The 23,901-nt window shown below is 32.9% G+C and overlaps 2 protein-coding genes across 5 annotated transcripts; both read right to left on the bottom strand.

Annotated features, from left to right (window-relative positions):
* Positions 1–2,364: 2,364 nt before the first annotated feature.
* On the bottom strand, positions 2,365–8,529 carry LOC105317229 (sepiapterin reductase-like). 3 transcript variants are annotated; one of them, XM_034474139.2, is made up of 4 exons: positions 8,223–8,529; positions 3,819–4,375; positions 3,494–3,646; positions 2,365–3,228 (listed from the first exon to the last, which is right to left on the bottom strand). In XM_034474139.2, exons 2-4 carry the CDS (start codon positions 4,360–4,362, stop codon positions 3,107–3,109), a joined length of 819 nt encoding a protein of 272 aa, XP_034330030.2. In that variant the 5' UTR covers positions 4,363–4,375; positions 8,223–8,529; the 3' UTR covers positions 2,365–3,106. The 3 variants fall into 3 exon arrangements, with proteins under 3 accessions (XP_034330030.2, XP_034330028.2, XP_034330029.2); XM_034474137.2 differs by lacking the exon at positions 8,223–8,529 and adding an exon at positions 7,507–7,574; XM_034474138.2 differs by lacking the exon at positions 8,223–8,529 and adding an exon at positions 6,303–6,423.
* Positions 8,530–10,317: 1,788 nt separating this feature from the next.
* On the bottom strand, positions 10,318–23,901 carry LOC105317230 (uncharacterized). 2 transcript variants are annotated; one of them, XR_898264.4, is made up of 12 exons: positions 23,823–23,901; positions 23,381–23,495; positions 22,923–23,029; positions 21,560–21,750; positions 21,082–21,185; positions 16,635–18,656; positions 15,994–16,270; positions 15,659–15,823; positions 15,360–15,454; positions 14,894–14,953; positions 11,051–11,114; positions 10,318–10,529 (listed from the first exon to the last, which is right to left on the bottom strand). XR_898264.4 is itself a non-coding variant. In XM_011413814.4 (11 exons), exons 2-11 carry the CDS (start codon positions 23,493–23,495, stop codon positions 12,547–12,549), a joined length of 3,417 nt encoding a protein of 1,138 aa, XP_011412116.3. In that variant the 5' UTR covers positions 23,823–23,900; the 3' UTR covers positions 11,701–12,546. The 2 variants fall into 2 exon arrangements, 1 of the variants encoding a protein (XP_011412116.3); XM_011413814.4 differs by lacking the exons at positions 10,318–10,529; positions 11,051–11,114 and adding an exon at positions 11,701–12,827 and having other exon boundaries at positions 23,823–23,900.

Here is a 23,901-nt window from a genome sequence, read left to right as displayed (position 1 = left end):
GAGAGATGACCCACTATACATTAAAAATATCATTTTGTATCCAAACAATTGAACGTTTTGAAAAAAATAAATAATACAAGTCCGTAAACTCGTGGTCAAAGTCACACATAATATTTAAACAGCCTACTTTATTATGTCTGAAATGGCTCAGTGGTTAGAGTACCCGACATAAGCTAACCTTTAATATCTAGGGTTTTTATGTTATGGGTTTGATACCGCAAAAAAATTTCTGGCAATATTTTCTCTTATCTTATGTTAAATATATTTCAAAAATGAATATAGTTAGAAATTGTGCTTTTGCAAACTTGTTTTATAATATATTTGAATAGATTTAATTGGGAAAAAATGAATTCAAAATTGTATTTCACCACTAAACCGAATGGGCATTTGTGCCATCTTATTCCCCCATCCTATGTATTAATTTGGTGTGGGACACCTGTTGATATTAATGTGGAATTAAAGTACATTAAAATTATAATACTTTCACCAGTTTAGAATTTTTAAATTTTACACTTTTTAACAAAACTAGAACTGTCCTAATGGGACTAATACCCCCGCTAGGCTAATTTCAAATGGGACAAATAATTGAATTGAATAATAATTAAGGTTTGGAACACATACAAAAAAAAAATTCTAGAATTGTAAAAAAAAAAAAATAGTTAACAAAGAAAAATTAAAATCAAAATTGTCAGAATTTCACTGTAAATACATATCTGTAACAGTAATACATTTACAAATGTATGTATTTGATGATATATTTTTTTAATTTAATTGATTTAAAGAAAAACCAACAAAATGACAATAACCCCTCCCTCAAATTGCAGTGAATAGAAATACCAGTAGCCAAGCAATGCTCTTCTGTTGATAAAACTTTCAATATCTTTCTAATAAGAGTCTTGACAGATGCAATTAGTTGTTTCAAATTTTCCTCACTTTCTCCTATGGCACAATTGAACTCCATATCAGAAAATTGATCCCATAGGACTATGATTTTCTTTGATGAGCTTGTTAAATTTAATAAACTCCCAAAACATTACCATAATTACCATACTATGTAAAAATATGTAAAAAAGAAAATTTAATATTACAAACAATTTTAAAATTGCCAAAACACTACAATCATATCAGTAATTTTGAATTTCATTTAAATTAATGCCCAATAGTGTCACTTCATCAAATTACTTGACAAATAAATTTAAACAACCTCTAAAAATAGTTTAACTTCTTTATTAATAATTATATTATTTATTTCCTTATAATGATAGACCTTTTGGTTTACATGAAACAGTTTTAAAATAGCCCCAAAACCATCACCAATTTTACAGATTATCAATATCCCCTAAACACATGCTCCATCTGAACCATGGCTCAGATAATGGCTCCCTTGGGACAAATGAATTCAGCCACACTTGTCTTTGATGTTCTCATTAGCTCCTAAGAATTTATCATTGACAAACAAAAACTTTGCATTGTCAGTTGATAGAATACTTATAAAAAATAATTTTTTTTTTATTAATTAAGACATAAAGACAAAAAAACTCCATCTGGATGTATTTATATAAATATATTTTAGAGTGTTTTCTATTAATTAATTAATAAAATCTGTAAGGATTACCTCCCTTACTTTTCAACATTAGTGTACAATACATAGAATAAGGAAAATGAAAACTGTCATAAAATCATTAAATCTTGTCTGATCTTAAAAAAAATTGCAGGTGCACATCTTCAGATGGTGTTCAACATATGTACAAATTTTCAAACTGTTCCATGCAGTAATAAAAAATTCTATAGGGGGGACAAAGTTGCGTCTACAGACAGACGGACAGACGGACAGACGGACAGACGGACGGACAGACAGACGGACAGGGTGAAACCAATATACCCCCCTAAACTTCGTTTGCGGGGGTATAAAAATAGCTTTAAAAAGTTTTGGAGAGGTAAAAAATGTAAAACCCCCAGCGGGATTACAGATTCGTAGTAATCCCTCTATATAACCCACTGCGCTACGCTGTTAGGTGACAATACTGAGAAAGAAACTATATACTTAACTGCTTTCAACAAACAGTGTAACGGATAGAAAACCCGTGGGTTCCGACGATGGGAAGTGTCTCATACCACCTAAGTAGGTAAAATGCTAAAATATTCAGAAAAAATTTACACCTCCAATTCATATAAAAGCTTACGACCCCTGTTAAAAAATCTACCAAACATTAAGAGAGAGCTTCATTGTTGAAACTTCAGCGGCCAACATTTACAATTAATATGGTTCAATTTTGATAACTCCATGGACAATAATGACAGTAAATCAAATAAAGACGATAAAACAACCGGCCCCAGATGAGTTAAAGAATGATAATAAAACAGTTGTACATTTAAAGTTTTATACAAATAACAACAACATTAGCAATAAACTACATGTAATAAGTAGAAAAAGTGAACAAAAGCATCCTGATGGAATGTATATTCTAGAAACAAATTACTGGTACGGTACATGACATGAACATGATTATCAATACAAGACACACACACTGTACTTGGAAGATGTCAGAGAAAAATGTATACATCTAAAAAAGCAGCCATTACCTATTTTAAAAAACCACAAAACACAATTTAACAAATAATACTCTTATTCTTAAAAGGTACACAAGGCCCACAATGCCCAGATAAGCAACAATGGCCAACTGGGTAAACAAACTGAACCCTTGGTTTATAGCAAAGATGAGCCTCCATAATACAAAGGACCTAATGTTTGGAGCCATTGGTCATCCCTACCCTTTGTAGACCTCTTTGACCCCCAGGAGTCACAGAAAGGACAAATTTAAGACTTCAGAACATTAGAATGCTTCTACAATAATTTGACCTAGTGAACTTTGATCTTAAAAATATATTTCATTGGTGAGGTAATGTTAAAATTCACCACACTACCATTCAAGAGTGTCAAGCATATTATCATTGCAAATTCCATTTTCACGTGCACTTTTCATCTGTCATTAAATTACTGTAACATAGAAGCAAACATAATTTTTCTATTTTAGAAGTCATGATGCACAACATAGTTCATATTTCATAGTTTATAAATAAAGTCCAGCCTTCCAGTTAGCGGGGTTCATTGCTTTATTTCATCATAAAAGTCAATGTGTGCTCCTGACTCAAATTTGGATGTCAAAACTTCACATAATTTGTCAATGGAAGTCTGCGGAGAGAGCAGCCCTCCTGAATTCAATGCATCTGAAAAAAAATAAACATAGGTAAAAAAAAAAACTAAAAATGAAGTGTCAATGATATAATTTTTTCATTTTTTGTTTAATAATAAAGACAATTGCAAAGCACTTTTCTTTACAAACTTGTATTACATATTCATGTACCATCTTACACCACATATAGTAAGAACAATTAAATTGATAAGAACATTTACTTTGATAAACATTTTTTCAGCAGCATAAATATTCTTAAGTGCATATAATACAAAAGCAGTTTTACTACAAAAACATACCAATAAACATTTGTTTAGTTTCAGGATCTGCTGACTGTTCTCGACAATCCTTCTGCATGTCTGTTGCACAAGGGCCAGGGGCATAATTGAGGATCAGTATATCTGGTTCTTCCAGAGCCAAAGTTCGGAAAAACATGTCTCTAGCAGCTTTGCCTGTTTAACGTTAAATTCTTTCAATTATGCAATCAAAATAAAGAGATAACAGTTGAACCTCATGAGTCATGAGAGAGAGAGAGAGAGAGAGAGAGAGAGAGAGAGAGAGAGAAGTAATGTTATCTCAAACTATATTAAGTACCGGGTATAAATATTAATAAAATTGTATAACCTGAACAGTAGAGACTCCATGATTTAAAAGGCTGTATTCCTGCTAGAGATGAAATGTTGATGATGACTTTACTTCCAACATCTTTGAAAGCTTTCAGGAATGCTGAATTTAGCAGTATAGTGCCAACAACATTGATGTCAAAGTTTTCTCTAACTTTCTTGGGGTCAGTCATTTCCTTGCAGTATTTTGTGATGTCTCCTAGTGTACCAGCACAATGAACCATTACAACTTGTTCCAAATCAGCTAGAGAAATATTGTTGCTTTGTACAATTCCATCAAATAAACACTCAAAGTTTTCCTGTTGCATAATGCCTTGATCGAATACCTTTGTTATGCACAGCTGATCAGGACATTCAGATTGGAGGCTGGTCTTCACATTTTCAAGAGCTTTTCCATCACGAGAGAGAAGGATAAAGACAGAGCCTGTTAGAAATTTCTTAGCAAATGTTATGGAAATACATTCACCAAGACCTCTGCTGGCTCCACACACAACAACACATGATTTCTTTTGGAAAAGGTTCTCTGATTTCACTGAAGAAGACATTTCTTTAAGACCTCTGAAAATAATATTTTGATTAATATTACAAATGTTTAACACATGTAGACGATTGTACATTATATATGTATCGATACAATGATTAACTTTTATTTATCTAAAGATAAACCCATCTTCCCAAGTCAAGAGTTTCTGATCCGCTCTGCTCTATGTTTATGTAGAGTGGAGCAGATCAGAAACTTTTGACTTGGGAAGGTGGATGAACCCCTATAAGATCTCATTAAAATGAGTATGTAGTCATTTTTAAATCAAAAGTCCAGGTATTTTCAGTAATACACTGAAAGGGTGTTAATTTCTATATTAACTCCTTTGATTAAACATGTACAATGCTCAACATAGCAAAGATACTAAAGAATGTTCAAGGTTACTGTTTCCGACTGTAATAGGAAAGGAGGAATGAGTATATAAATACAACGAAAACATATGGCTGGACCGGGAATCGAACCCGGGACCCCTGCAACTCTAGTCAGGAGCTCTACCACTGAGCTACCCAGGCCGATATCCATGGTCCATATAGCCCCAACTACTACATGCCTCCCTCCTTAAATAGTCTTCGACCCCGAAGACCCAACACAAGTTCACCTTGTCAGGACTTATATATTATACCGACACATTTAACAACTTTTAACAAGAATACACATTTCTGTCATAGAAGTACATCTGAAATCAATAAAACAGGGAAAAATCAAAGATTTCTTCATTGACACTTCATCCATTTTTACCTGGAGATATTAATATGAACAAAATCATTTATTTTTTTACAGAGATTAATATAAATGGAAATGTTTACATCTCTTCTCCATTCAAAAATACCCAGGACACCTCAAACAATTTTTCAATATTATCATCTGGGTACGGTAATTCTCATGTTTGTTGGCAATGCAAAATCTCCAGACTTTCTATTTTTGGTTGTGTATTGAAACCTAACATGATAGAGGGGCGTTTTAAAACATAACATCTGAGCATTTTTTATTTCATTCTAGTAGATGAATGTACAGTGGTTTGGGCACAGACGTAATTATGATTATTAAAATTTTAAGCAGTGTTGGAAGCAGAAACTTGGGACAGAGTATAGTAGCTGTGACATAAATACTTCATGTGTAACAGGTTTGTGGATAACCCTAAAATTTTGACTTTTAAAGAGGATGATGAACAAATTAACAATCAGATATACTGTACAACTTTAGACATGGTTTCACTGACCATAATAAGCTGTTATTTGTCAAGAAAAATTCCTAACATTTTATACTCTGTCCCATGATATCCTTGGATCACATTTTGCTTAATTACTAATTATATATAAATACCTCAGGGTTCAAACAATGTTCATTCAAAAGTATGAACAATTTCTAAAAATTTTCTTTGGAAACGCCCCCTTTACCTTAATAATATCAGATTTTAATACACAGCTAAAAGAAGTCGATGGGGATTTTTTACCGGTACTTCAAAATTACCTGGATGATAAGATAATGTTGAAAAATTGTGCAAGCTAGGTATTCCGAGTGACTTCCGAATGGAGAAAAGATATCAAGTCATTCCCCAACATTAATCTCCATAAGAAATCTGTTTTCTATCCTGTGAATATTTTTTCTAGGGAAAAATGGTATATACTCTGTGAATGAAATTATCTTCGAAGTTTTCCCTTTTATTGATTTTAATTGCACTTCTTTCACAGGTATGTGAATTTTTATTAAAAATCATCCAAAAGTGCTGCATAAATATCGTAGGACAGACTATAGAATTACATGAATTTTTTCCTATTTCTATGGTTAGTGGTCACAGATACGTAGATAATTGTTTAAAATTTTATTTCTATTAATTTTCTAAAAATAAAATTAACTTTTGTCCTCAAGGTTAATTTATTGCTTTTCTCAAGAACTACAGTCTACTCTCTCTTATTTCTTGTTCGTATACAGCAATACATGTACCTTTAAAGTTTTGCCCCAACTGCAAAGGGGGTGCGCCGACTTCAATTTTTTTTCCCAATACTTTTTACAGGCTTCCCAAAAAATTGGGGTATCAGGAGAAAACGTACCTGGGAGAAAACGTACCCAATCTCTAGGACGTACCCGGGTACGTTTTCTCCAAGAGAAAACGTACCCTATGAAAATCATAATTATACTAATTCATAGTTTTTAATATTTTTAAATAATTTTCCAATTCTACTTTTATGCATATTTCAATGCATAGATGTATAGAAATATATTCATTTTATGAATAATATCTTTATAATAATTGTAGCAACTTTTATTTTAGTACGAATGCATGACCTGTCATAAAGTGTTATCAGTCTACTTCTTCTAATTATCCATTTATCGGTAGCCTAACTGATTTGAGTGTTTTTATGCGAGATCCCGATTTTAATTTTAGTGATAATCAATTTAATACCTGAGCAGTTATTATTATGTAATATTATGTATTGTCTCCCCGCGCATGAGGTAAAAATATATTCACTCTCCACACATTATACATGTCAGTGGCGTCGGAAGCAAATTGGCTGTTCAATGTTACATCTCGTAGTACTTTCCATATATATGAATCAAACAAATATTTAAAAGACTTGGACTTGGTTTTATTAAAGCAACCTTGTTTTATAGATAATTAAAAAAAATGTTTTAAAAAACGCGATATCGACTTCTTCAGATACTCATCATTTAGATCTCCAAATGAGATTGCAATATAAACTAATTATTTAACGGTTCCGTTTATGGTGGATTGATTGTCGACTAATTAAAATGCTCAGGGCATGTTTGTGTATGTGTATGTTACAAATTATTGTATGCATTTAAGAACATGCAACAGCAACAAATGATACAAATGTTCATGGTATATTTTATTTTGTATCTGTGAAAACCATTATTTATTATTTTCATAGGGTACGTTTTCTCCAGGAGAAAACGTACCCTATAAATTGGGTACGTTTTCTCCTGGGTACGTTTTCTCCAGCATTCAAAATTGGAAAGGGGGGGCATGAATGAAAATTGAAATGGCACTGTTCTAGACAAAAACATCATGCCACTTGTGTTTAGCAAGATTTTCTTGAATATTCGGGTTGACAGGAAAAAGCTACAAACAGCACAACTCTGAAATCTTCTTATCGTAAAAATCAAATGATTATCATTTTCAACCTACCGCCTGATGACAAATCGAAAGTGAAAGTTTTGTTAGCTTGTACGAATGCTATTCGATATATTCTGATAGCAACACGATAATTTAAACTTATTAAAATGGTTAAATCTTAAATTGATTTTATTTACTTAACTAACGTTAAATCACCAGTTTTTTCTCTCATAGGAGTAACAAGAATTTTCACCCAATAATTCACATGCCCTTTAACATCGTAATGTATAACATTCTGTACATAAACATGCATGTTTATTTTTTTTATGAGGCATTGTTTTAATATTTTGAGGTATTTTGACAACAGAAAATGATTTTTGATATCAATTCAAATTTGACATCAAAAATGATTCTTTTTAAATCAGAAGTACCAAAACATTGATTTTTGTAACAAAAATTCGAGATAATATATTTGAAATCATAAAATGATTTTTTTGATATCAGAAATTCAAAATGATTATTTGATAAAGAGGATTTTATCACGTTTATCTCAATATAATTTAATTCTGGTTGTAAAGCGCCATCCGATTGGATAGAAAAATTTAGTTTTAAAAATTTGTATAACCTGGTTTGCACGTCACAATGCACTAACGTCAAAAACGTACAAATCCGCCTGACGTTACTCTTGAATTTTGAACAGATAAATATAACTTTTAAAAGTAAAATGCACTAAATTTGTACGGCAAACATCAGAAAATTAAATTGTAAGGAATGAACTCAATACCTACCCAAGTTATACTCGTATGATCTGGTTTGGAGCAATTTACGCTTTTTTATAATCCGCTTCGCCAAGGCTCGGGGATAGAAAACACACAACTCGTTGGATAAAAATCATAAACCATCACAAATCATGAGAGATCCTATATATATTTGTTGATATCAGAAATTCAAAGTCCGATTTGCATTCCAAAATTTAATATTTCATTTGAAGACTTCATGCAAGAATTGAAATGTGTTTTTGGCTAATTCTGGTCTATTATATTGAAAGTGCTAACTGAATGCTTGTATAATGGTTTTATTACAATATGCAACACCATCATTTTTTTTTTTTAGAATCGTTTAAACATTCATAGCAAATTGCAAAGAATGCAGTGCTAATCATTGTGTATGTAGAAGACCCTGACAAAATAAAATCATGCAGGCTTAAAATTGGGCATACTTTGTTTTTTTCATGCACATAAAAGTTGCAAACACAATCCTCTACGAGGCTACAATAGTTGCATCACAAGGAGCATTCATAAGTTGATAATAATTTGATATACGTCTTAATGTCTGATATAAAAAAAATCGATTTTCTGATATCAGAAAATACAAATGATTTTCTGATATCAAGAATTTGATTTTTTATATCTAAAATTAACTTTACTTTATGATATCAAAAAATCTATTTCTGATATCAGAAAATCGTTTTTTGACATCAAGAATTCGAATTTCTGATATAAAAATTGGATTTCCAGATTTCAGAAAATACATTTCTTGGTATCAAGAACTATTTTTTCATATTTACCGTAATCCGGTGAATATAATACGCAGTAGTGTACAATACGCACCCCCCACTTTGGGCCTGAAAATGGTGAAAAAAAGCTTGTTGGGATGTATAATACGCATCAAAAAAATTGACCAAACGGTAATCCTGAGTATCAACAAAGCAGTTTTACTTTGTATGCACGCTCAACTTCATCGCGGGAATATGCTACCGGAAATAAGAAAAACACAATATTTTCTTAGATACGGATTTATTGTAACTAATACATCGTGGTAATATCTTTATTTCGTAATCAATGTTTTAATAGACCTAGTATTAAATATTCTACCGTAAATAAAATCAACTACTTTTAACAAGCGTGATATAATTGTTTAGTCATTACAATCCCTGTGAAGTGAAAAATGGACGATGTACAGGTATGGAGATAACGGACCTACATGTAATTACATTCTTAAATGACTCCGATCAAAGCGATCAATTAGAGGCCTGGAACATAATAAAATATATGCACAAATAGTTGTGTTGTGTTTAGTACACATAGCCTAAGGGGGTGTCTGAGATACCCAAGGTGTCAAGCGTTAGCGGTGGGGAACCACAACTGTTTCAATGGCTTCAATTAACGGAATAGGTTATAGAATCATTTATATTCATAATTATTTGCAATAAATTAATTAGCATTAAATGAAAATGGTTAAAAATGAGCCAAATGATGTGTAAGCTGTTTTCAAAGATCGGCGTCAAATAGCACGTGGCCATCCAAGTCCGCATTCTATTAATAACAGCTGTAATGGCGGCAAACACGGAGATAAAGAATAGGCAGTTCAAATTAATTTTTAAAGGCCATTTTGAAACAGTTTATTTATTAACAGACTTAAAGTATACATTTTCTTTAATTACATGCTATAACAATGATTTCCTAAAGGGGTCACATAGTAATATATATGTGATAATGAAGGAATATTACGATGTATAGCGGGGTATCAGTTCTGTCTGTGAACAGCATAGGTAATACGGCAGTATGATACCCCGTGCTTCAGCTAGGAAAAATATGCCCAAATCCTATAGGGATGTATAATACGCACCCCTTTCTGAAGGTAAAAAATGCTGGGAAAAAAGTGCGTATTATATTCACCGGATTACGGTAATTTTTTTTTATATTAGTTATTCTTATTGTGGATATCAAATATATATATTTTTTTTGATATCAGAAAATACTTCAAAAATATCATAATGGCGCCTCACACTTTTTTTTGCATACTCTGAAAAATATGTAGAAACATTACCTCGAATTACCAATTATTGGCATTTTCCCCCCATAAAAATCAAACAACTACGTATATAACCATTCCATGTTTTATTCAGCATATTTACAGCTTTGTCATAGTTCTCAATTCTGTCTACTGGTGACCCAAAGCGATTCAACACCAAAACTTCTGAAAGAAAGAAAAAATATAAAACACAAATAGTTCTAATATGTAAATCAACTATATTACCTTGATGCACAAATATTTGTCTTCGCCTTTTTCCTAAAGTTCTGCACATCCTGCACCTACAAGAAACAAATGATCTGCAATTCAGAAATACAAGCTCAGCTATAGATGTATAATGTATTTATATGCCCATTGTTCATGTCAGGTAGACAGGTACTAAAAACATTCTTTACTTTGAGATGGTTTTAATATATTTGTGTATCTTTCATTAACTTACATACACTAAGAATCAACCATATAACCCACAGTCCAATACATTTTATCATTGACCAATTCAATATTTAATTGTAAAACCTCTGTAAATTATATATTAAATATAAGTAATGAAGAATCATTCTTTAAAGATCATAAGGTGATCAGATATTGTCAGGTGTGATCAAATCTATCATAAATTCCTTCAGACTTTATTGGATGTTAACTCCACCGTCCATATTTGATCACCTCATAATACTCAAAGTACGATTCCTTTTACCTTTTATAACTTCAAATCATGGTGCTTTTGATTACATTTTTCAATATTTGGTGTAATATTCAATGAAGACACATGTATTTGTACTAATAATCTAAAATGGAAACTCACTGTGTTCTGTCCATTGTTGAACTGGCATTGAACATCATTGTTGTTATCTCACCATACGGTCAAGCTGTAATAAATATGTGAAATAGAGTACCAATCTAATAGTGACATAATCATTCATCAAAAGTTTTAATATGTTAAAACAAAACCTTATAATTTGAAAATTATTTTGAGATCTTTAAGACAAAAAGCTTTAAGAGAGAGAAAATTATTATTTTTAAAAATTATCCAATAGACGAGTTACTAAATAAAATTCATCTCCTTCGTTTTGTTTGGTTTCCACCAATTCCTTGCCAGGTGGGCTACAAAGAACTATTTCAGTTTATTATAGATCCATCTCGCTTTTGAGGAAACTTCCTGAGGTTTGGATTATTTAGTTGGCGCAGCAGCTGTTGAGTTTCTGTTGTTGATGGTTTCTAAGAAACAAATTTCTGCGCATATATTGTAATGATTGGTTTTACTTACAATTTTTGTTGGACAGATTTTTTCATCTTTGTTCTCTTTTTGAGGTAATTGGATGTTTCACTCAGTATAATTCATTTCTCGGTTACTTTGATTATCCGTGGAACAGTTTTGGTTATTTTCGCTGTTCGTCGCTGTATGCTGTTGAGCTTAATCATATCCATGAGATATTCATAATTTTTTTTTTTCAACGCCATTGCTTAAAAATTTAAGATTTCAGATATCCAGTAGTAGATTCATTTAAAAAATAAATGGAAATTGCAGTGTACACATATATTTTTCACAAACGTGAAAAAAGATTAATTAAATTTTGTTTTTGAAATTTATTTAAATCTTCTAATTAAAAAAAAAAAAGTTTTCACAAAATATTAATTTTCAAAATACTTTATCTTCCGTGATAGTTGTTGTCCATGCAATCACTTTACAAAGCAATTGAAACATAATGCTCTGTGAACCCATGGTGCCCTGTGAACCAATTGGAAAACTTATCTACATGACTATGTTTTGCTAGGAGTTTCCTCGTTTACTGTAGTAATTGCTTATGGAGAAATCTGTTAATTTCTTGTAAATTGCAAATTTTCTGAGATTATCTTGAGACCAGCTGAACATGACAAGACTGAAGCTTTTGTCTGTTCTGTATGTCATCAATGGAGATAAAAGGTCAGATAAACATAGCAAGAGTTCCAACTTTGATCCATCGAAGAGCTTCCATCGCAGATCTGGATGCAGTAATTCAGAATGATTTCCAAGATTGACTTTTAAAATCGAACTGTATGGTCAGATTTTCTATTTTAAATTTCTTATTGCAAATGAAAACAATTCTAGGTATTTTGTTTATTATTTCTTGTATTATATCTCTATAAACATGACCAGCTTGATCTTTCATTTACACAAATTATATAATGGTAGGTTAATGTACATGTTTTAAAAAAATTTTACTTTACAAAAAATGCATATTTTGAGAACAAAAATTTTCTATATCTCGAAAAAACAAAACATTTTCTTCCACAAAGAAAATGTATTTGAATACAAAATGCTTATCGCCGCATAGATCCGCGGGAGGACATGCCACTAGGTCTGGCTCGCTTCATGGGGGGTCCTCCTCCTCTGGAATCCATGTTTGAAGGGCGTCTCTGCCCAGTGGAATAACCTCCTCTGTCCCTGTCATCCCTGGGAGGGGGTCCACGAGAGGGTACCCCCCTAGGGGGTGGTCCTCGGGAAGGCGGGCCTCGGTTGGAGGGCGGACCGCCACGAGACTGGCCTCGGTTTGACGATTCGTACATATCATGTGAAGGACGTCCACTGTCTCTCTGAGAGCCTATATTCCAAACAATTCATTTGAGGAAAATTTTTTATGAAGCATAAATATTGCACACATGGGTTTTATGCAAATATACTGAAAGCAAATAATGCATTCTGTACTTTCTTGTTAGCTTCGTTAGAAAGTGGACTGTTCAAGTAGTAAGCATATGACAAATGATAAATAATTTATGTTTTAACAAGTATAATAGAGTGGCAACAACTTGGTATCCAAAATATCTAAAAGGATCTGTAGGTATTGGTAGTTAGCATTTTGGTAAAAATGTATGGGATTTCTGTAAAAAATTCTTTTTCATTTTTTTCCTTCAATCTCCATGCTGTTGTAATCCATGTATATTTCAAAGCTGGAAAAAGTTGAATCTCTCAGGACATCCATTTGTATGATTCAAGACATGCTTTCACAAGATGTTCTAGATTGCTCACAGAATTCTTTAAAATATTTAAAATTATCTTTCCTTAAGCATTTTGCTTCAAGGTACAGTTTAAAGATTGTTCAAAAACAACATTGTTTTATTTAAATGTTTGTAATTAATAAACAATTATACTTTCAATTAATCATTTTCTTTTTACTAAAATTTCACAATCTAATGCCAATAAACTCCTATAAACCTGATTATATTCTACAAGGGGGAAAAATTGTTAAAGTGTATCATTATCACCCATTTATACATATTCCCAAAAAAGGACAAATTTTAATTTATCAAAATGATCAAATCTAAATTGATTTTAGATAACGGAAACTAAATAATTTTAACTGATTTTGATTATCAGGTTCTTTAACATGTATATATGTACTTGAATTTACTTCAGATTCATAGATTCCAACTCTAGAGTCATTTGTGGTCTTCAGCAGAGATGATCTGATTTCCAATAATCCATTCATTTGATTTGGTACTTTTAGACTAGTTCCGTGCATTTGGTACAGAAGACTGTTGTATCGGTTGTAGCTCAAGCTGTTCTGAATGATATTGCATTTAAGAACCATTTGATCGGCTTGGGGGATTTATGCTTGACATTGCTGGGATCTTTGAGCCAATGCTTACTATTGCATTTCATTGAAATTCCATTAATTCCAGTGAAGTATCAAGGCATTCTACAATCTCATTTCTGTCGTGACAACATTGAATATATTGAGGACTAATGCAATCTCCTGATATATCTGGAACAGCTTGGATTTCAAAAAGTAACTTCAATTGTTTTAGTAAGAATATGATGAAATTGCTGGTTCTTCCAGGGTTTTCAGAGATTCCTTTTAAATTGCATTCCTATAGGCAAAGTTTCCAGCATTTCTCCCAAATTATTTCCATTTCTAAATGACAAGAAGGTAATTCCAGTTGGTTGGTTTATTTTGTACACTTCACTTTAATCTACACTACTCTGAATTTCATTCAAGATTTGATAAAAATTTGGAAAAAGACCCCCCCCCCTTATTATATTATATATCAAAAAATAAAATTACAAAATTACATGGATTTTTGAGCTAAAATATATGGATGTCCAAATAAATAAAAAAAATATTCCCAAAATATTTCAAGATAAAGTTAAAACAAATTGGTATGCATTAGCCAAAACATTTAAAGAACATACAGATTAAAAATGTAATAATTTTGTTTTGATGTTTTTCTTAAAAAAAAAAAAAAAAATTAAGATAACAGCACTGCTGAAACGTCATACTATTGTTCCCAATATCCGGTCATCTCCTGCTGAATTTATTGACAAAGCTGCTTCCACTTCCACATTTTTCTGGATTTAGATGTGCATGTTTCCATGTATTTGGTAAGGTTGTTAGACATTATTGGATTCCTGTATGTGCAGAGGTTTGTAGCACTGATGGAAATTTAACTAAGGAAGCATTTGACAAATCCACGTTTTTGATGACAAATTTTCAATGTTCTAAATGATGACTATGTTCTCCATTTCTATCCAAATTTCTGGCTGCACCTCCAAGATTTTATTCTATTTCTCTCCTATTCCAGGCACTTATCTTCCTTTTATTGTGAACATACAAGAACCCACATACCATACACAACATTTAGAGAGAATATGTAGGTGTCAAGCACTTACCCATGCTGCTGAAACCTCGGCTTGGTGGACCACGGCTGAGGGGTCCTCCTCTCCCAGAATCTATCAACAAACAATTCAGAATACACCAAACCGCTCAAAAACCATGTACCACAGTGCAACAGAATTACATACAAATAATTAAACATACAACATTTCAATTTTTTATCATGACAAAATTTATAATGTACATCCAACATTGAGTCAAACCTTTTTTTCAATCTATGTTCAAACATTTATATTCAGAAGTTTTATGTATTTGCTTATGTATTTGTTTATGAATTAATAATTTATAAATATAAAAGTGACAGATGGAAAAGACACAATTATGAGGTCAGGTCAATCCATTTGGTTCTTATGAAGATACATAGCTTATTTAATCCTTGCTTCTCAATTAAGAGATACACATGCTGTCATATGTTACAGTTTAACCCGGTTAGATGGACAGTAGAGGCCCTCTCTAGCTCACCTCTGTATGAATCGTCCAATGGCTGGCCTCTGTCAAAGTCCCCACCCCCTCTGGACAGCCCTCCTCTTGAAGATCCTCCACGACTGCTGAATTCTCTGTTAAACAAAACAAGTTCATGAACATGATGGAATACAGAAACTGTGAATCATAAGCTCATGAACAAAACCTGTACAAATATAACCCAAAAAGTTAATCTTGGTAAGATCATAGCTTAAAGTATTCCCTGTGAGACTCTTTTGCTTGAATAGAAAGGATTGCTTGTTTCATATGTGTACCATTTAATTAATCTATTTTAGTACCTTGATGTCATGTAATCTCTAGATGATGGAAGATCTCTGTCTCTTCCTCCAACATAGACCTCTCTACTGCCCATACCCTGGTCACGTGACCCAGCATACATGGAGGAACCACCTCTAGACATGCTCCCTCCAAAGTCTCGAGTGTTTTGTGGAGACCCGTAATCTCTGTAGCAATGCATTAAAAAATTAACACTTATTCATAATTCCAAACAAAGTTTTTAGTTCGAACTGACAATTTTGTTATTATACTAAAAGTCTAAATCAGTTTAAGTATCAACTCTACTCATAGAAAACAATTACACTTTTCAATATTTGAAGATAAATGATTTATCTACCTTGTTGACATCCTATCTCTTGATGTTGCTCCTCTTTCAATGATCATGTCTCTGGAGGAATGAAAATCCCTGGGAGGAGGGGAGAAATCTCGTGGTGGAGGGTCATAGCGGGAAGATTGGAAGTCTCTGGCTGACCCCCTGCTCATCCTGTCCGGAGCACTTCCTCTACCGAAGTCTCTAGAACTGGGGGAGTAGTCTCTTCCACGAGACATGGGTGGATCCCGAGATCTGGGTGGTGCACCACGATCCATTCCACCGTAACGATCCCCTCCAAAATCTGTTGAAATTTCAATATTACGAATATGAGTTTCATTTATCGTTGCAGATTCTTTCATCAGACTTGGTAAGTTAAATGATCATCACAAAGGCGAATTGCCAAATATTTAATGAAGGTAAGCAGCCTTATATTGTAAACATTTAGGCTATGAGCCTCTTTTGACAAAGAATTCAGCAAATCTAAAAGACAATTTTTCCTCGGTTGTAGGCAATTTGCCTCTCTTTCTTACTTATGATGAATATAATTCAGTAAAGCTCATAAACTTTTATTCTGTTTTAGGCAATTTGCCTCTCTTTCTACAACTATTTAATAAAATAGGCATTTTGCCTCTTTATTCTAATTTCAATAGCAATTTGCACATTACCTTGGTCACATGGGCCAGGATTTGGTGCATTTAAAGACATCCCATCATTGTCACCCATATTTAAATCTCTAGGTGGGGAAACAGAAGCAGGATGGGGATAATAATTCGGATTATCAACATTTAAATCCAATTGCTCAATGTCTTTATCACAGGCTTCTTGACTTTCAGACCAATTTTTGTCTTTTAAAGTTTTACTACTAATAACTTTTGCTAAAACATTTTTCTGTGATTCAATGAGACTCTGGTTAATTGTACTTGTTTTGGGTTCTTTTGGTAAAGTAATGTTCATGGAATTATCTTCTAATTTATTTTTATCTTCCTTATCATTTTTGGCATTGTCTCCTTGGTTTGGATCCACTGAGGATGTCCCTTGAGATAGATTCTTCCAGAAATCCTCTATTGCCTGTTGCCATGGGTTTTCCTTATCATTGGATCCAGAAATGCCATCATCAATTTCTTCCTCTTGGTTTTCATTTTCTTCCTCTTGGTTTTCAATAACTTCAGTTGCAATTTTGGTAATCTTAACTTCAGTTGTAATTTTGGTACTTGTGACTTCAGTTGTAACTTTGGTACTTGCAGCATCAATATCTTTCTTGGCTTGTGCTTCAATCCCTAAGGTATTTTGATTGATTTTTATTTGGATTTTGTTCTTGTTCTTTGCCACACCTTTGAAATACTGTACTGGTGGTTTGATAAGCTTGCTCAATTTTGCACTAGATGCTTGTTGTTTTGGTTTTTGTGGTATTTGTGTTGAGGTCTGTTTTATAGCTGTTTTGATGGGGACCTCTGTTGACTCTTGGTGTCCTAAAGACTGAGCTCCATAAGCCATTTGACTGAGACGATTCAGAATTTGTTTTGGATGTTCAGATGACTGTACATCAGCTTTAGATTGGCTTTCAGTTTCTTGACTTTGGAGGCTATTTGGATATGTCTGACCTGCAGTCTGTTGAGCTGAAGATTGTGTAGGTAGATTCGTATAGTGCTGATAAGGAGATGACATGGTTTGGCTTGCAAATGGCTGCATTTGATTTACAGAGGACTGAGTAAAACTCGCTGAAGGCTGAATCTGGCTTGCATTGGTTGAAGCAAAACTTGCCCCTTGGAATTTTCCAAAACTTGAAGCCTGTGCTGATTGATCCCAATAATCTGACATGGCTTGGGCCCATGGGTTTGGAGTTGTTTCACTGGAACTTTGATTGAATGCTTTAGAGCTATCAGTGATGGTTGTTGTGGAGGCATAACTAGCCGTAGCATAACCTTGATAAATTCCAGAGGTTACCACCTGGTTCTGCTTATTAACATTGGTTGACCAGCCCGGTGGAGGTATTTGTAAGTTAAATTTAGCATTGCCTTGAGAATAGCCTTGTGTTTGTGGATACCCTACAGGTTGCACAAAGTTGCTATTTGGAACCTTAGAGAATGAAGCACTAGGTAATTGAGGATTTGGGGCTTTATCTCCTCCACCATATCCCTGACTAAAACCTTCATCTTGATCTTCTGACCAGTTTGATTGTGTAACATGTGTCTTTTGAAAGGATTCATAGACAGTTTTGCTCTGTTTAGATAAAAGATTAACAAACTTTGACTTTTGCTGAAATACTTCAGGGTCTCTTGTTACAGAGACAGTTTCCGACGCATCATTTAACTTCATCGATGCTGCCCCTGATAAATTCCCCGGATATATAACAGGAGGTGTATATTTTTTCCCACCATGGTGTGTTTCTGGTCTCGGTGCTGCTTTTCTTTTCTCTATTTCTTCAGGTGTCAATCCTTTCTTCAGCATTCTCATATTAAATTCAGCTTCCCTTTTCTCACCTGTTGGATCCTCATACTGAATTTTTGCTTTTCTTACTTTCATTCTAACATGATTACGAAACTTTCTATATTCTGCTGCCAAAGATGGACATTTATTTGCCCATTCTTGCATTTCGTCTTTTTGCCTGACAAGAACTAATAATTCAGGAGTGATCCAAGGCTTTTCTTCATCTAACATTTGCCTATGCTCAAACTCATCGATCAGATCTGGAAAGAAATCCTTTTACATGAGCCTAAAAGCTCTCACTTGAAAAATAAATACAAACTCATTCACTATCAAGAATTACAAAAGTCAGGGGTCAGGATTCTTAACACACTGTCTGTTGGTAACTCAGCACACTGGAAATTAATTTTCTAACCCTTAGAAAATTATCTATTCAACCTATCCCTTCCTTTCCAAAGTTGTATCACCCCTCACCCATATATAAATAGTTGTGTTTAAAACTTTTTATCCAAAAGTAGTTAGTAGAACATGTGAGCATAAACTTTTATGACCTGATTATACCACATTCTTTTTCAATAGTATGATATTGTACCCAGGGCTCAAAGAAGACTTTTGGACAAAGTCGCCAAATAGCAACCTACTTTGAAATTAACTCACCATTTACAAATTCAGTTTACCAGTAGTAAAACTTTGTGTAGCATTAAGATATCTGCATATTTTCTCTCATTAACTATACATGTACTGTAGAAAATAATAAAAGAAATGTATTGTTGAAAAGGTTTTTATTTATTGCACTTTTCACGTCTGGCAAAATAAAATTAATTTCCATCCAATCAAAAATGACACATCATACTAATTATTATATTTTCTGGCACTAGAAATTTTCTTTTACATTGATTTTTGGGAGACAAGTCTACTAAATCTAAAAAAATTGATTGTTTTCAGTGGATACATAAAAGGAATATATGGTACGAAGTTCTTTCACATTGCCGTAACAAAGTAAGTTTACCTTCTCGTTGTGTTAGAGTGTCTTGTTATGTTAAAGTGTCACAAACATTACTAAACAAATTTGTCTAATGCAGTTTTGCATATAAAACTTCCATTGGAGGACTTCTCTTCTTGGTATATATTGATATTGAATTGAAACATGCCATGTTGTTTAAAGGGACTTGGACACGATTTGACTGAAAATTTTCAAATTTTATTTTTCCATTTTCAATGTTTATACTGATAAATATAAAACTTTATAATGCTATGTCAAAATTTGAAAGTCAAATATCAAGTTATAATTAAGCAAGATACAGAGTTCATAATTCTTTGTTTTGTAAACAAAGCTCGAACATTGTCATTCTTTACATGTGTTGTATTGGTGTAAGTTTCAATCAAATGTATCTTTCTTTTGTTGATAATAGTATTTATGAATATATTGAATAAGTTTAAATTGATTTTTACATGTCATTTTGCCTAAGAAATGGTAATTCTCTACATTACATTTTTGGTAAACAACTCTAAGACTCGAGCTTTGTTTACATAACAATCAATTCTTACCTCTGTATCTCGCTTGTAACTTGACTTTATTATTCAATATTTTGGTAAATTATTTAAAATGCACCAGTAAACCATTTTATACATAAAAAATAAAAATAAATTTTTTGATCTCAAATCGTGTCCAAGTCCCTTTAAATAGTCAGCCATTTTGTTTATTTTGTAAGATTTATGAACCATATGTAAAATATTTTTTGTCACCAAATGGCGACTGGCTTTTAATTTAAGTCGCAAAACCTGTATTTAAGTTGCATATGCGACCTATTAAGTCGCAACTTCGAGCCCTGGTACCTGTTGCCTTATGTGCAGAAATGCATGAAGAGCATTACGTTATGTATGAAAGTGATGATATTGTACTTACTGAATGATCAAAAAGTCATGAATGCTCTACCATCAGACAACTTTAATTGTTGTAGATGTATGAAAAAAGTCATCATAAAGAAGTCACATACTACTTAGAATTTAGTATTTATCTGCATCAGAGTCAAAGGAGTCGGTAAATCATCCCCAAAAAAAGAAGAAAAAAAAGAAAGGAAATTTTTTCACTGTCAAATTGCCACCTGGTTTAGTTTCATATATGTGTCATTAAACATGAAGCCTACCAAAAGTTTCTTAAGACTAGCAGACGTTATGCACATTTCATAAGACAACTTTTTTTCTCCTGGTTTTAGCAACAGTGAATGGATTGGTCAATTCAACTCCATTTTTACACGAGACAAAGAAAGTCTAACACTGATGAAAAAAGGGTTACTGTGGAATCATTAGAATTCATGGTGGCTCAATTTTTGTGGTATTCATGGGTAGCCCTCCCCCATGAATTAACATCCTCGATGAAAACAAAATAAGGAAGAGTTATCTTTCTTACTGAAACTGAAAACTGATGCATTCACAAAGTTACATCCCCACTATCAAGCAAAAACCAAAATCCACAAATTTAAATGATTCTACAGTATACTATATGACCCCGTCAATCCAAGCAAGAGTTACCTTATAGAGCATTTATTTACACAAGTGCAACCTATAAATCAATAATTTAGTCTACAGTCCATTCTATTATGAAAAAGTCGGCAGTCTGTCATTTGTCAGCATCTGTGAGCTAAGAAGTAGAACAAGTGTGAGAGATACTTTGAATAGATAACATACCGCGCCTTTGTGGACCATCAAAACCATCTCTCCCTCCTCTGTCTGACCTGCTAAAATCCCTGTCTGGTCTTCCCCTATCTGGTCTCTGTCGTATTGGTGATCTACTGTAAAATAAGGTAAAATTCAAAACCTTTCCTTGCTTATCTTCATCAAGTTCTGATTCTTAAATAGTTTATATCATATATTCAGGAAATTTTATGGGCATAATTTTTTTTCAAGTTAATTGATTTAAGAATTACACTGTTTAAAACAAATTTAATTGAACATTCAATTGTGTAAATATTGGTTGGGGATCTAGAGTGTATATTGATATATGTGACAAAATTTAACTCAAAAATAATATTTCTGCTTCTGCAGTATTAGCGTTACTGGAATATTGCTTTCATTTTTTAATATTTATTTTCTCTTGTATCATACAACAACACTTTCATTCTTAAAGTGGAATATTTCCTAATTGATGAAAGACTAAAATTCCAACCTTCTGTCCATGTGTCCATCACCCATTCTCCCTCTGGGTCCTCCTCGACTTCCCCCTCCTCCTCTCCCACCCCCTCTACTTCCACGAGGTGCCCCTCTGAATCCACCTCCCCTAGGTGGGGGCCTTAGGTTCTGTGTTTCATGTCGGGGTTTAACAGCTTGTTCAACATAAATCTGTCTGCCATGTATTTCCTGTGGACATTTTAAAAATTGTAATGATTACTTATCAGAGGCAAGGATAAACTGCATTTAAATGTTTCAGAAAATGATTAGAGAACAGCTGCTGATATTTAAATTAGCAGAATTTTTTTACACTATTGAAAAATATGCTTATTCTCAGCAGCACTGGCTGGGAAATACGGTGCTGGGAATAACAAATGGTAATATTCATACCAGCTAGTGATGGGAAATCGGAAAATTTTCACAATCGATTATCGGAAATAATCGAAAGTGTATAATCGATTAAATAATCGAAAATTTTCAAATTATGTTTAATTGAATGAAACTCTGAACAAAAACTTGCGTCTTGCGTTGTATATACAGTAATATATACTTGTTTCAGTTGTTTGAAATTATTAAATATATTTACAAATAAATCAAATATGTTAATAAAATTTATATATTATTACATGTATGCACATACAATCTTATTTACTGCACCTGGTTAGAATAAAAAAAACCTAGGAATTGTACCTTTTATAGTGACTAGGAAGTTAGGAACAAGTTCAAACTTCAAACAATAAACATAAACAATTTAAAATATAACAAATTAATTTGAAATTCAGAGTTCAAATCCTATTTCAAAAACATTAAACCAAAACAATTTAACATTTAAACATCGTGACTAGAAGGTTTACTACTGGCCGGGCCGAGTCACACGACATATCACTTCAATGTTTCACCAGTACATTTCAAGGTTTTTATTCAAGAAAATGAGCAAGTCAACAATCCAAAATACTTTCACACTGTGGATTTAAAGTTTGTATTTGGATATGGAAATATTTCCTGAGTCATGTTATTGTTGGGATCTTGATTGGTGGCATTTGCCTCGTACGTGAGGCTTGCACATCGCATCGCCATTTTGTATAAACCTATTTTCGTTTTGATGTTTGAAAAAAGTCGTTGTACGAAGAATTTTCGCAACTTACGTTTGTATTAAATTTTTTTTTTAAATAATCGATTATGAAAATCTTAATCGATCATCGACATTGGGAGACATTTAGCGACCGACTTTCGATTGTCAGCGATAATCGGCGCATCACTAATACCAGCATTTCCCATCATGGAAGTTTTAAATTGAGACAAAGGAGATCTACTTCCAGATAGCTGGAAATGTTATTTGTCTAGTCCATATGTATACTAACCTTTTTATCCATTTCTTTAATGGCATCTTCGGCATCATATGGGTTTTCAAATGTTATAAATGCATATCCTCGTGTTTGTTGTGTATTTTTATCTCGCTTTACTATAACTGTAAAAAAAATATGAAACATGATTTAACCTATGATTTAATATAAGTACACTTCTCTAGCTAGAGATTTAGCTTAGCTGGAAAATCTGCCTGAACTCTGTCACTTTTTAGTTTTTTTAATAAGAAGGATAATGCGACCTGCAGCATGCGAGACATGCACACATTACAATTTAAAATGTTTCAAGCAAAGATGAAGCAGAAATTTAAAATATAAATTACTAAGGACTCTCTTGAGATTCAGTGAATGCGTACGTCCAAATATATAGCCAAACCAATAAATAATTCCCTTGAGAAGAGCAGGTAAGTTTTTTTTCCACCTGAATTAAAAATTAACCGAATTATTGTATATACCTTCTGTGAGTCTTCCATAATGACTGAAATACTTTTCTAGTACAGCTTCGTCAATGTCGCTTGCCAGTCCCCCAACAAACACTTTACCAGGTCGATCTGCCTCGGCTGCAGGCATCTGTGTCCAAATAAAACAATCAACACTTACGTTTTCAACTGTTCGGGGTTTCTCATGTGCATGCTTTAAAAGAATCTCGTAAAAATAATGATAAAGTCACTACATACAAGCAATCAATTGGATTTACTTAAAATATGTTTTAATGGTAAACGTGAAACGAAAGTTGGAAATCCTGAAAAAAAAATATTCGCTTCCACCCAACCAGTTGCTTTGTAATGTAATATTACGAATTAATAATAAACATATCGTTTATATTCATTATGCAAATTGCACATATTCAATGATATTTCATTTTCTGACAAATTTACAAGTTTCAAGAAACCTTACCTTTTCCGTTAAAAAATATGGCGTCTACAAAAATTAGTGCGCATGCGTTTGATTAATTATCATTTCGTACAAGTACCTA

Source organism: Magallana gigas, chromosome 8, assembly GCF_963853765.1.
Source record: "Magallana gigas chromosome 8, xbMagGiga1.1, whole genome shotgun sequence".
NCBI classification, from domain to species: domain Eukaryota; kingdom Metazoa; phylum Mollusca; class Bivalvia; order Ostreida; family Ostreidae; genus Magallana; species Magallana gigas.
Note: the sequence above shows the minus strand (reverse complement) of the source record. Positions and strands in the feature narration are given on the sequence as shown.